Here is a 14,278-nt window from a genome sequence, read left to right as displayed (position 1 = left end):
GAGACCCCCTGTCCGCTGCTGGGTCCGGCTCAGCAGCCCCCGTGTCCCCCTCCCTGAGCCGTGGGGCAGCAACATTTCAAAGGATGCCATGGTGCTGGCTGAACCTCCATCCTCTCCCTTTACCTCCCCCCATCCCTTACCCCTGGGGAACTTGGGTTCCCTTGCCTACAAACCAAGTGGCCAACATGCTCCAGGACCCAGTTTCCTACGCAAAGGCCAAAATTCAGGTTTATTGTGGGCGCCGCGCACCTGCCCGCTGGTTGCCTGTCATCCGCCGGACCCGCCATAATCCTGCCCGTGGTGGTGGCTCGGCGCCCGGGCATCTCCTCGACAGCGGATGTTGTGCTGCAGAAGCGCTTATAAATTAAGGATTTTTTTTTATTATTATTTTTTTTTCCTCGTCCCTGCTAGGAGTCGTCATAGAGAGGGTTGTTGTAGTTGCCCCAGGAGCCATAGTCGTGGTCATCCAAAAGCCTGCCGTAGGAGGAGTGCCTGCCAGGGGAAAGCAAGCAAACCGCTCAGTGTTACCGATTGCTTTGGTGGTTTATCAGTTATTTTACCGTGGGGCAAAAAAAAAAAATGCATGCAAGTCCTCACTAGGTTGAGCTTTGGGATATTTTAGCAGGAAGCACCAGGAGAGAAAATAAGCGCAGGCAGGATTTTGCCCCCGTTGAACCAGACTGGGACATGCCAGGGAATTAAAACAAGACCTTTGCTCGTCTCAGTTGTCGGCAGAGCCTCATTACAGATGCTCAGCGCTGGGCCGTGCTGCTGTTTATTGTCTAAGTCACGGCAAGACCCGTGGCAGCAGCTTGCCCCAGGGATAATTACTGGTTATGACTATGCTGAACAGCGTCTCCGGCATTTGAGTGAGGCTGTTGTAAATCGAGGAAGAAAAACTCTGCTTTTTCAATACAGACGTGGGAGAAAATGCAGCAGTGCTGGCTAGGACCAGAGACTGCACGTCACCCCGCTGGGCTTGGGGACAGCATCTCCCCAGGGCTTCGCCCCTGAGCATCACCCTTGCGATGGTGAGAGGGGCTGCAGCCTCGGAGGTGGGGGGGGGGGCACCCCGAAAACAGCCTTACCTGATCTTGAGATACGCCGCTGCCCCGAAAACCAGCACCACCACCACGATGACCGTCACGGTTATGGCCACGATGCTCCCTGCGGAAAGTCCATCAGAAAGGGCAGCGCTCAGCTTTCCCGAGTCCCAGTCCCATCGCCGGCCCCGTAGCACTCAGCCCACACCCCGGCTGTTCCCGATACACCTGTGCCAGCTATCTCTGGTGGGTGGGAACATTCCCGCACTGCTTCCCAAAGCTCCTGTGGAAGATGCTGGGCACGCCTGTATTTTTGCAATGACCTCCTTCCCGTAGAGGCAAGGCAGGTGGATTTGGGATAAAACACAGCTGGGCTTTGCTTGAGGACTATGGACTTGATCCTTGATGCTCCTCCCAGCACCAGGCAGCACTTAGTGCTGAGTCAAGGCTAGAAAATGTTCCAGATCCCTCCCTTTTCTGGCCTTATGAAGTGCTTTTAAGCTATGTGAGCTTGCAGAAGAGGACAGGTGAAAGCTAGTGTCAGCTTAGTGAGCGCTCCAGGAGGGAGAAGAAAAACCCACGTCTTCCTAACTCAGGCTGCATCCACCGTCCAGGCACTTGTTTCCTCTCCTCTTTAAGTGTTTCGAGTCAAATTCGCAACTAAGGATTTTATTCACATCTCTGGGCAACTGAGGTTTGGTATCTATGACTCCTTGTCTCCGTTGGTGGAGCAGATGACATAGGCTCCTCCAGGAAAGCTCAGCTTTTGCTGAATGCCGCTCTCAGAAAGTTGACCACCTCTTCCCTTCCAACCTGGGGGGTCTGCCCCTCTTATCTAAGCACCTTGAGGTTGACCTTATATCTTACACACACATACGGAGAGCAGCGGTACTTACCTGCGCTCAAGGCGCGCGGGACCTCTTCCATCGTGACTCCGGTGGAAAGGGTGGTTTTGTCAGTGGCGACGGCATCGGCTGCGGTGGGGCTTGTCACAGTCACTGGTGGGGACGTTGGCTCCGCGGCCAGGCTCGATGCCATGGCCAGCGTCCCCAGCGAAGGGACATCCTTGGTCAGCGTCGGTGGCTGTGTGGTGCCAGGGCTCATGAGGACAGGCGTTGGGGACAAGACTGTCGCGGGGGACGAGTACAGGTGGCTGGTGGCGAGGGAGGAGGAGGAGGAGGATGCAGGTATACCCGTGGGGCTGGGAGCTGCCCCCAAATCCATCGTGCCTCTTGCCAAGCTGGCAGTATTTGCTGTCCGAAGACCTGGGGCTGTCTCCAAGGTTGGTGGCACCGAGCTGGGGTTGGAGGCTACGGATGAGCTCTCTGCTATGGTGACGGTGCTCACAGTGACGGAGGAAGGAGGAGGGGACAGTGCCGCCGCGGCGGTGGCATTGCGGCCATCCCCCTCCGCCGGCCTGGAGGACACCCCGTCTCCGGCAGGTCCCGTGGACGTGGGCAGCGAGGTCTGGCCAGGAGCTGGCACGGGGACAGCCGCATCCCTGGAGCCCGGCCCCGCTGGGGTCCCCTCCGAGGGGAAGGGAGGGCTGGCAGGGGCGAGGGGCAATGCTGTGGAGTCATCCCCCAGTCCTAGGAGTGAGACGAAGAAGTATTAATAACGGGGAAATCCTTGGGGCAACCTGGTGTTTGGGTGAACATTAAAGGGTTTGGGAATGAAGCTGGAAATAACTTTATTGTTTTTAAAATGCTGAGAGCCATCTAAAATAAACAGATGGGAGATACCCCTGCGTAGCTAGAGGTGAGGTTTAAACCAGATCAGTTGCCCCAGCATGGGTCGGCACCATTTTTCCCCAAGGTTGGGATCCCCCCCCCCATTCCCCAAACGCTCCATCCTCCCAGCATCTTCTCCCAGCAGCCAGCAAAGCAGCAGGGGAGCAAGCTCCTCCTCAGCAGCAACAACCACGCAGCTGGGAATGATAACACAAGACCCTTCTTTCTCCTCTCCCCCCATTTCCTTGTGCATTCATTCATTTGTCTCCATTTCTTAGCCTGAAGATGAGTCATTTTTTCCTCTATCCCCACCAGGAGACTGCTGGGGCTTTCTCCCCCCCCTCCTCCTTTTGACTCGCCAGGGCTAAGCTCAGCACTGGGCCAGCGCTAGCAGCTAGCTCCCTCGGCACGGTTGGGCCAAGGGAAGAGCATGCCAACGCTAAGTGACATTGGGAGGGATTTTTATTCCCATTTATTCATTTATTTACACCCCCAGAGCATCCCAAGCCCAGCACTGGGAAGAACAAGAACTTGCTCTGGTACAAACAAGCCACAATGAACTAATTATTATATGAGTGTGGAGGACAAAATAAAAAACCTCAGCCAAATGCTGATTTTGTGGGAATCCTGAAGCCAAACTCCCACCTCAGCTCCAGAGACAGGAGCTTGGCGCTTATCTAAGTGAGAAGCAATAGCAGTGAAAGCACAGACAACCATGACGGTAGCTCTTCATGAGCAGGAGCTTGCAGATCCTACATGGCTGGGCGTCGCTGGCAGGCACATAAGGCTCTCCTCCCCATCACCACGCCATCCCCCAAGGAGATGTTATCAACCACCACAGCCAAATCTGCTCTCCCCCCCCCCAAAGTCAAACTGAAATACCACCCATGCAGGTGACACCCAAGGTAGCGAGAAAGGACACAACCTGCACCAGATACGTGTTTTAGACAGCACAGAGCTGTTGCTGGCCCACCATACGACTCTTATTGCACGTAAAGCTGCGCCAAGAAACACTGGCTTGGGAAGGACTCAAATTTGGGAGCAGGGGCCGTGCAACACAGGGTTCCTCCAGCAACACCCCTCGCCGCTGAGCACCCAGGAGAGCCAGAAGTCTCCCAGGGCACAGACAGCATGTCATGCTGAAGGAGGGATGGAAACACTTCGCATCCGTGTATAGAAATGGTGGGTTGCAACACTGGCGAGCAGGGACTCACTAACCATGTTTTTGGGTGTTTTCAGCCATCAGTACAAACAGAAGGCTGCAGGTGTCTAATACAGCTTCACTCAACCTGCACACCTTCAGTGGAGGACAGCAGAAGGGATGTCTCAGCTAAGGACCTCCAGCTCACTGCAGCGAGCGCTGGGTACGTAGAACACCTTTCGTGAAGGTATTTTCTGTCTAGAAACTGCAAACATATGCTTGGCCAGGGATTTAAAGCCAGCTCTGGGGCATGGTTTCATTTAGGAGCACAAGTCCCTGACACACTCGACCCAAATCTTTTTTCTCCTGGCACTGCAGATACTCCTGTGATGGGCCCCATTTCCCAAGCAGGAGGGTCTGGGAAGTGGGAGCAAGGCCATGGGTGCTCTTTTCCCAGGGACAGGCACTTGGAGATGTCTCCGAGCTTTCACCTTCCTCAGGCTCTCGGTCTGCTGAGGTGCAAGTCTGATAGGATAAGGGAGAGGAGACGGATGACAAGCTGGAGTCTGGTTACCAAATAAGCCACCTGGCTCAGCACCAATGGTTTCCATCCCCAGCCCAACCACAGCAGCAGGGAAGCACCCAGGCATCCCACCTCCTCCTTCTCAGCTTTCCAAAGCATACCAGGGTCCTGCAAAGCTTCTGCTGTCAACAGGGCACTCTGATCTCTCCTCATCCCAAGACCTCTACATCTCAGGCTTCCTGGTTAATACCTGGGAGTTACTGGCATGCAAACTTGAGCTGCATTACTGTGATAATCCTGAGCTTAAAAGCCATTAGTTCGGATGAATGCACTGGTTTTCACAGCTTGGCTTCACCCGCAGCGTGTCACCAGGACAAAGCCTGCCCACAGCTTTGGCCCCAACCGACAAACCCAGTGGGTCCCCACTCCTCCTGTCCCCTCCTCTTGCAGAAGCTGGTGGCTCCCTTCCCTTGCTCAGTTCAGGCACTGCAACACCATAAAACCAAATATTCCCTGTGCTGCTCCATCCCCTTGCATAGCTTTCCACGCTGATGTGCCGCAGGCAGCAAGTGCCTGGTCCCCTACAGCACAGGCAGGTCCCGTGCCAGTGTGGTGGGACCTGCAAAGCACCTGCAGCAACATCTGTTAGGGACCAACACCATTCAGTACATCGCTTTCAGTGGCCAGAAACAAGCTGCAAGAGCCTGCCTCTTCAACATGTTGATATTGAGGTTCAAGTGGTTGATTTGTGCCCTTTTTGCTTTTACACTGCTACCCACACCACCACCACCCCTTGCCCTTTCTTGATTGGGTTGAAGCATCCCCATATGGTCTTCCCAACACACTCACTTTGGAGGCAGGTGGTAGAGTACAAAGAAGGGAGGCCGCCGAAACCGCATCTCCTTTTTTAAGGGAAAGAAGGTGAAAGTGCCATTTCTAGCAGGTACTGTTAGTCCACAACTTTCCACATAGCAAGAGCTGAAGGTGCCATCAGCCACAACTCCGGGAGAGCACAGTCCGCTGGTTTTCACGGCTAAAGGTGGGACACGAAATCCCTGGCTGGATTCACGAGGAGCATTGACCAACAGGGTCTCTCTCAAGTATTTAACAGCATGCAGCCATCCTGGGGCTTATGCAAGAGGAGACAAGGTCTTTGCCAGAGAGCAGAGGGTCTGCTTTAGAAATGCACAGGTCGAAAGGCATATCAGAGATACAAGTTGATGTAAAGGCATAAGCAAAGAACCCAAGTACTCTGGCCCAGCATGCCCTGCCCCAGCTCCACCAGCCTCCCTGCACCCGCGCTTCTGATTACAGATAATTGGATTATTTCCCCACACTCACAAGCTACACCGACACCAAGTCAGCCTCCCCCACCAGCAGTGATGCAAGGCATCATCACCGCAAGTGCTATTGCGACAGCAAAACCCTCAACCTCCGCTACGCTGCCTGATGGTGCCCAGCTGACCTGACATTGCATTGCCAGAGCAGCTTGCAGCTCCCGCATGCCCTGAGCAGAGAACTCATCCACTGTTTTAAGAGGTCCGCGCTGGAGGTGGCTAAGCCAGGGCAGAAATCAGCTGCCACGTGGTAGCAGAGGGTGCTGGAAGTGCTGACAAACCTGGACCGAGCATCCCTTCACCCTTGGTGTTCTTCAGATTAGAGTTCAACATCTGTATTTCTGTAAAATAAGCCTCGCAGTTCAGATGTGCAACTTCTCCAACGTGTAACAGACAGCTTCTGCAGCCCGTAGCACAACATGTTGCTGTTACATCAAGCGCAGCGAGACCCTCCCGGGGCTGGTAGCACCTTGAAAGTTTATTACTTCTCTGTAAATGTAGATGCTTCCAGTCTCTTGGACACAGGCAGCTTATCACCTCTCTGCAAAGCCACCCCGGTGTCCCCCGTTGCTTGAACTTTGGAGGCAAACCAATAGAGACCTCAAAAAGCTGGCGATGCTGCTACCCAGGATGAGTCAGGAAGTTTCTGATAATATCTAAGGGCTATAAATTCAGAGGATGAGCCAAAACTGGATGCAGGAACAATCCTTGGCTGCTGGCTGAGCGCTCCCAGCCAAGCAGGTCACAAGTCACAGGGACTTTTCCCAGGAGATCAAGCACAGCCAAAGGCAGCACGCTGCTCAGCTCAGCCCTGGTTTTCCCCATCTCCCCCTGCTCCCGCACGGTCATTGCCAGCCAAGCTTTGGTTTCCAGATCGATAATGCTGCATTCATCTCTGCTAGCAAACCCCACCTGTGCCAGCCCTCTGCTATCCTCTTGTTCCCCCGAGCCATCAGCTTCCATCGGGTTTTTCGGGACCAAGCAACTGCCCTGGGGTCCAGCTCTCGCCCACAGCACATCACCCCCTCACGCACAGGCTGTGCCGCAGGAAAAGCCCAGCCGGGATCCCAGAGGCAATGCAGGCTGCTTCTGAACCGGGTTAGGATGAGGGGACAAAAAAGGACCTGGCTGAGGACCCCCTTGGCTGGTAGGTCCACATGTCCTCATGCAACTGCAGCCAGGTCACGAACAGCCTGCCCCGCAGGTGGGTGGGCCAGAAGACCAGCCAGCTCATCTGCAAGCCCAGTCCTCTACTGACACATCTGAAAAGGAAAATAAAAGCCAAGGTGGGGGTTTCCTTGTTTTTCCGATACCTGGTCTGTAGGAGCTGCAGCTGTCAGCAGGAACCAGAGCAGTGCACTGGAATAAGGGACAAAAAACCACTAGAAAACTTCTTTTAGGACCACATGATTTCAAAGGCTAAAAAAACTCAAACAAGGGTTGTCAGAAGGACTGAAGGATGTTAGCTATCAAAGGATGCCAAGCATAGTTCAGCCCTGAGGAATTTGCCCATCTAATCCACTTAAGGCAGTTGACCACCCCGCTAGAATCCAGCTCAGAGCAGAGGTGGGCAGGGAACTGCCAGGACAAGGTAACCACTTGGAAAGATCCTTTTTCCAGGTTGTCTCCCCTAAGAGTATGGGAAACAGCCAAGAAAAGAAAAACCCAAATCCCTATAATTGTACTATCTTGCTCTTAAGGAATATTAACCCTAACCACCTGCCAACCCAAGGAATAAACCATCCACCTGATGGACCATCTCCCTCTCCTATTTTCATGCTGTTCTCCTGGCTTCTGCAAGCCACACAAAGGTAGAGGTCTCACCCTTGCAGAAGCTGAACATTTCTGTTCTCTGCTCGGGAAACCGCTGCCCGACCTGGCAGCCTCTCCAGCAATGCATCTTTCAGGCACTCCAGAAGCAATTGCAGCAAGCTTTTAAAATTGTTCTGCCAGCTGAAACGCAGCATAAAAAACAAGAGAACATCTCCAGCCCAAGTGAATGACATCAGATTGGAGCAGCCATGCCACAGCAAACAAATATCTACTGATAAGGCAGAGATGGAGCTTTTAACGAGCTTTGCTTCATGAATCATCACATCTGATGTAACCACCAGAAGGTCCACATGACCTAACCAACACACCACACGCCTGCTCTCAGCCTGAATTAACTAAGGCACCCGTACCACAGCTGCAGTAGGTGACGGTCCTCTAGCAGCCAAGGCCCCACGGATAATAAAAGTTTCTATAACATCGATATTATTTCTTCTCCCTCCCAGCAGCTTATCCTGAGTGTAGTTACACAAGGAATCTAGCCACCCTTTCTGAACAAGAAATGTAACGATGGAAGAAGAAGAAGCCACCACAACAAGGAGGTCTGGTGGGCACCCACAACATACTGTGCTCGTGCAGCAAGGTTGGGTACCACTTGCCATGCCGGCTCAGCAACTGCTTCCAGGGCAGGCACTAACAAAAACTTACAACCGAGACAATATCTAAGCACCACACTTTTTTTTTTTTTTTTTTTTTAAGGCAAAAGTCCATAATAAACTCACTATATACCCACAAGACTTAGCCTGAGTAGGCAAAGAAGGATGCTGATACAACCCCATCCTCTGCTCAAGACAAGGAGATAAATTAAGTTTGGGGTCAACACAAAAAAACAATTAGAAGCAGAATCAGAGCATCAGCCCCACCCCCCCCCCAAAAAACCAGGATAAAGATAACCTATGCACAGCACAGATCTAAAACCCACCCAACACTGTAGACACATATACCCACCACACAACAGAGACAAGGAGGTGAGACCTGAGCCCAAGCTTAAATGGAGGTCCCGGCCCAATGGGCAGAGGGTGCGTGGGTGGGGGGTCCCAGGTAAGGCTTGTCAGGGTGATTAGGTGCTATTAGCACAATGGGGGGCTCTGACATAAAACCTGGTAGCTGGAGCTGTGTCCTTTCTGTATAGTATTGTTGAGAATATAGGAAAAACATTATGGATAATTAATTGCAAATTATGGTACCAGTGAAGGAAAGTACATGCACAGGAGAGAATTCTTCTTTCAACTTTTCCAGGGGAGCAACTGGAGCCTAAAAGCCAAGGTAAGGTGATATGGCTCATGCTGGGTGATGTATTTGGCAGTGCCCAATCTTCTTTGATTTTCTGTGGGTCCTATATTATGCTGGTTCTCACCAGGTAATGATGATAGAGCAGCCCTGACTCCTCTGGTCCTGCAGCATGCGTTGGTTTATTACCAGGTTAAATGATGCAGAGCAGTAAAACAATTTATTTTTAAATATAGGGTGAGGACTTCCTGTTCATGACCTTGTTGGCTTGGCTTTGGTTTCTGTGGCTGGGGATTCCCATACCTTGTGCTGTTTTTCTGCAGTTCCCTTCCCCCTTGCTCATGCTCAGGTGTAACTTTTATTGTGCTATTGCTTCTTGGCTATAAAACTGGTAGCATCTAGCTGTGGATGGCAAAAGGTCTCTTTGTGGTGGCTAAAACAAAATAAAACTGGTTTTTGCTTTGGGTTCAACTTGTTTTTCAGGCTGGTCAGCACTGGGCTGCCTCACCTTCCCTGTCACCGTGTAATTTGGGCTTTGGTGGCGTTCATTTCGCTGTCCTCTGGTTGGAGGGCCCCATCTGCAGTAAGCAAGGGTCTGATTAAGCTCTGTACTGATATGGGAGAAAGAAGAGGGAGGATGTGGTGGTTGCCTTGGGCTTTGAACTTGGCTCTGCTCTTGCAGGGCACTGTTGCAGAGCCCTGCCTTCTTATCCCCAAGAAATAAGGGTGACGGGGTGGTCCGGGAGCAGCTCTGCAGGGTCTGAGCTCCGTCTCAAACCCAACAAGCTTCCCATGCCATCCCAGAGGGAGCACTCAGATGGGTTGGTACTGGGAAATGGTAACTCTTGGGGACATCTCTGACTGCCGTTGAGCTTCAGTGAGGAAACCAGGGCCAACACGGTGGCTCTCCAGGTCTGTAGCAAAGCTCCAGCACTGCATGTGCCTGCTGGTGACCTATAATGCCAACAGCAGCGGGGTGCTGGGCACCCCTGGGTCGTGTGCTGCTTCCTTGCTGCCAGCTCGGCTCCTGCTATATCACCTTTCTTTTCAGTGCCAGGTTGTGTTGGCAATGGTATAAAACCGGTTGTGAGAGGAGGAGGAGGAAACCAAGTGAGAAAACCGGGGGCCAGAAACATCAACAGGTAAAAGGCAAAGCTATCAAATAACTCCATAAAGGAGCCAAGGCCATCGGATCAAATAAATCTGCAGTTGCTCTCATTTACTGCTGAGCCGAGCTGACTTCCTGCGTTATTAGTTTTCTTCTGCTGCGTGGTCGTTAAGTGGTTTAAGTCTAATTGCTCCGAAGCCTGAAGCTTTCCGTAGCAAAGAGAAAGAGTTACGCAATGGAAATCAGTGTGCTGTCTCTGTGTCCCTCACCATCCAGAAGCCCCATCCCTGGGGGAGAGGCTGTCCCAAACACGCAGCTGGCCAGGGCACCTTGGGGATGTCCCTTGGTAGCCCTCCTTGAGGACGTAGCCCCCCCAGGGACTGCTGCTGAGGAAACCCATTGGAATCCACCTCCCTGGACGTAGGGGTTTTACCAGCATCTCTTGTAGATGCGTGGCCCGCCTTTTGCAAAAGGCAAGAGCAAAATCCATGTGGCCCAACACATAAAGTTGGGGGCTTTGGGCAAGGAGGGGCTCCAAGCGAGGTCTTCAGCTGGCTGGTGGGTTATGGCCTGGATTGGGAGCAGCAGCCGCTCTTCTCCATTGCATGGGGGGAAAGGGTTAACACGGGGGCCTGGCTCGCTCTTGCATGTGTTTCAGACCCTGAGGAAAGCTCTTGTGGGCAAATTGCTCTCAAGGAACCAGGCAGACAGCTTCACCATCCTGTGGCCTCTGCTCTTCCCAGCTAAAAATGATAATGGCAACTTGTAAAATAAAGATGGTTGCCTGCACGTTCCCTATGACCAGCTCCTTTCTTGCCTGGGGTGGGTGTCCAAGTCCTCGGGCCACCATCTGCCCTACTGTCCAAACCGAACAGCAGCAAGGGCTGTTGGTTGCACAACAAATCCACCCCTGATCCACAGCAGCCGCAGAGCTGGGTGGCCACACCACCCTCCGTGCAAAGAAAAAGTGATGTTTCCCCCTGCCCTGCAATGCTAAGTGGGGCTTAATTATTCAACTCCTGAAGCACTGGCTCCTGAAGTTGCAGTGAAATTATAGCAGAAAAGAAGGTGAAGAGGAAGACTTCAGAGGTTTTTTTTTTCCTTCGGAGAGTGACAAAGCGACCCGCGGCTACCCGTCAACCCACGCAGCCAGAGGTGTCTGATGAGGACCTGGGGTGGAAAGCCTCTGCGTTCCTGGAGAACCCCTGGCTGGCAGGGCTCTGCGTCCCTCTTGGGGGGTGTTGGCAGGCTGTCACCTCACACGCTGGCTTTAGCTGATTGCTGGACATAATGAGGCTGCTGGGCACTGTGGGAAGTTTTCCTCTTGGTGAGCTTTGCCCTCATTAAGAGCAGTAGTTTACAGCGCCAGCTCTTTCTAAAATGATTTTTGCTTGATTTAAATAGAAAATACTTTAGATATTGCATGTTATGTTTTTGAAAGACGCAAATATATGCGAAGCTGTGCGTATTTCCCTGGGATGTTACATGTGTCAGCTCTTCGGGCTGGGAGGCTGGCAGATGGACCTACCTGTCTGCCCGTGCAGCTGGGCTCGGTCCCCCTCACAATACATTTTTGCAGGCGAATATCTTGGATGTGGCTCGCGAGCCGGCCAGGCATGTTGCAGACAGCAGCTCTGCCCAACTGACAACGCACCAGCTAAATAATTTTCCTGGCTAGCTGCTAATTACTGCTTCTAGGTGCAGCTTTCAACATGCAGCAGCCCCATGCCAGCCTTGCCCAGGAGGGGAAGCAATAGGGTTCAGCAGAAGAATTTCTGAGCATTCTCTGGTATTAGAGACCGAAGCTGTTGCTTGCTCGTTTGGGCTGAGAGAGGGGATAATTAACTACTCATCTTCCCTGTCCTTCAGCTCGCGTACAGGGGAGTGGGGCCAGGAGAGCTCAAAGCTTTTTCTCCTCTGTGGCAGCTCAAAGCAGCTCCGAGACCCCCAAAAAGCAGCTTTTCCTCCCGAGAGGCTCCTTGCAGAAGCACCCAAAGCCTTTGAAGCTGAAAGCTGCATCTTGCAGGTACTTTAAAATGTCTCAGCTGCTGCCTGGGGAGCAGGGCGAATTGCTAAAGGGGAAAGCAGGCTCGGTGTTCGTATGGGGCTGGGCATCATGTCAGGAAAGCAAAGCAGGTTTGAATTTACATCCAGCGTAAAAAGTAATAATAGGATAAAAACTTCCTTATGCTATTATTTCATTACGTGGCCAGGCAAAGCCCAATCTTATTTTGCTCCTGCCCAGTGACGTCCTCTCTATCACTAAGTCCTGAAGAATGAGCTCGAAGCATATTTACGTCATGCTTTTTGTTTTCTCGTGGGTAATAAATATATATATTAAGTATTATTTCTATGGGCACAAAAAACTCATAGAAAGCATCTGAAAGATTTGGGGCTTTGGGGGTGCTTGGGAGCAGCCCGAGAGCCACGGGACCGTACTCCAGGGAAATCTTTCCCCGCTCTTCTGCCAAGCCTCACTGGCGTTGGTGCTTTAGAGAGGGATGGTCGTGGGAACAGCTTTGGGTTTGGCCTGGGTGCTGGGAAAAACCCGCCTCCCAACCCCAAAGCGGCCAAGGGCTGACTCCCAGCAGCGGCTGGCCGCTTTCGAGCGGCTTGCCGAGGCGGTGGCCGAATCGGGGCCGGGCAGAAGCCCACGAAGGTAGGCGAGCGGCATCCCTGCGGAGCAAAATGTAGGTTCATCCCCATCCTTCCCAAATGCGCTTGCTTGGAAAGTACAGAAACAAGAGCTTGTTGGCAAACTCCCCCTTTACGAGGAGAAGGATTTAGCCAGCTCTCCCTCCTCTTGTGCTAGTGGGGGCACTTAACAGGGGAAGATCTCCCACAAGCCGATGTGGTCCAGGATGATGGTCTGCGGCTCCTGCAGACGTGGCCTCCCCAGTTGCTGTTTTGGGGATATGGCTGCTGGCTGCGGGCTTTCGCAGGCAGCTCAAAACCTCCCTTAGCCTTGTCCCCTCGCGCTGCTCTGCTGCACACCGACAGCAATTTAATAACAGCAGCTTTGCCCGATGTATTTCTCCTTGTGCGCATCCCCGTCGCTCGGTTATGCAAGTGTGTTTTTCATGTTTCTGAGCAAGCAGCTCTCGGTGGTGTTTATCCAAAACCCAGCCTGGACGGAGGGATAAGCTGTGCGTGCCGTCATTTGAAAGTGCTCGCTGTCGCACCGGCCAGGGACTGAACTGTCTCCTCTGACCGTTTTAGCGGGGGAAAGATGTCAAATCGGGTGTTGTAGTGAAATGGGGAGGCTGATATTGCTTCGAAGGGGGGGCAGACGGAGGGAGATGCCTTTAGCTGGTGGGGGAAAGTGCCAGGTGCTGGGTGTGCGGGAGCCTCCGCTCAAGGCCGGGGCGAGCGATAAAAGCTCCTTCAAAGCAACTGGGGGGGGGGGGCTGCCTTTCCCATCCCTATCGCATCGCTCCCAGCCCGGCACCGGAGGTCCCCGGTACTACCCCCCTCCACCACCCTCTCCGGTAACCCCTCAGCCCGGTACGGCGGCGAGCTCTTACCTGCCGGGAGGAGGAGGAGGGCGAGGAGGAGGCGGCAGCAGCAGCCCATGGTGCCGGCGGCGGTGGCGGCCGCGGCGGGGAGGGACGTCCAGCCCGGCCCCGCTTCCCCGCCGCCCCGGTCCGGCCCCCGCCGCCGCCGCCGCCGCCGCCCCCCCCCCGGTCCGCCTCCAGCGCCGGGCGCACAGCGGCACCTGCCGGTACCGGGGACCGCGGCGGGGCTCCGGGATGGAGCACCGGGTGTAGGATGGAAGGCACCGGCAGCCGGGTACCGGGTAGCGGTGGGGACTGGGGACCGGTTGTAGGGGACTGGGCGGTTCGTACTGGGCACGGGCAATCCTGCTCTGGGACGAGGCGCTGGGCAGGCAGCAGTGGTACTGGGCGCTGAGGAGCGCGTCAAGACCCAGTCCCAAGCGTCACGCACCGGGCATGGGGTGCTCTTGTCCCAGCCGGCGGCATCGGGCGGGTGCTCGGGGTGGCCTGCGGCACTGCCCTTTGCCCCTCTGCTTCCCCGCCGGCGCTCTGCCTGAATATAACTTATGCTTTTAAAGAAATAAATGCTGGGTGCGCCTTGCCGGGGCATCCCTCTTCCCTCGGGGGGGACGCGGGGCAAAGGCCCTCCCCTGCCCCGCTGCTGGGCATCGTCTGTCACATCTGGGGGGGCCGGGGCCCGTCGGGGGGGACACCCCGGGTATGTGCATCAAGGGGAGCCAGGCCAGAGCCAGGCAGCCAGGGCCCTGCCTTTCCACGGCATGAACGACTCCCAAAATGCAGCTCCCGGTGCCCAAAGGACTCAGCTGGGAGACACCTGCGGC

At 54.0% G+C, this 14,278-nt stretch overlaps 1 protein-coding gene across 1 annotated transcript; it reads right to left on the bottom strand.

Moving 5' to 3' along the window:
- Positions 1-201: 201 nt before the first annotated feature.
- Positions 202-13,617, bottom strand: PARM1 (prostate androgen-regulated mucin-like protein 1). The gene is made up of 4 exons (XM_052813019.1): positions 13,467-13,617; positions 1,940-2,632; positions 1,089-1,167; positions 202-492 (listed from the first exon to the last, which is right to left on the bottom strand). Exons 1-4 carry the CDS (start codon positions 13,513-13,515, stop codon positions 408-410), a joined length of 906 nt encoding a protein of 301 aa, XP_052668979.1. The 5' UTR covers positions 13,516-13,617; the 3' UTR covers positions 202-407.
- Positions 13,618-14,278: the final 661 nt, after the last annotated feature.

Source organism: Harpia harpyja, chromosome 2, assembly GCF_026419915.1.
Source record: "Harpia harpyja isolate bHarHar1 chromosome 2, bHarHar1 primary haplotype, whole genome shotgun sequence".
Classification (NCBI taxonomy): Eukaryota; Metazoa; Chordata; class Aves; order Accipitriformes; family Accipitridae; genus Harpia; species Harpia harpyja.
Note: the sequence above shows the minus strand (reverse complement) of the source record. Positions and strands in the feature narration are given on the sequence as shown.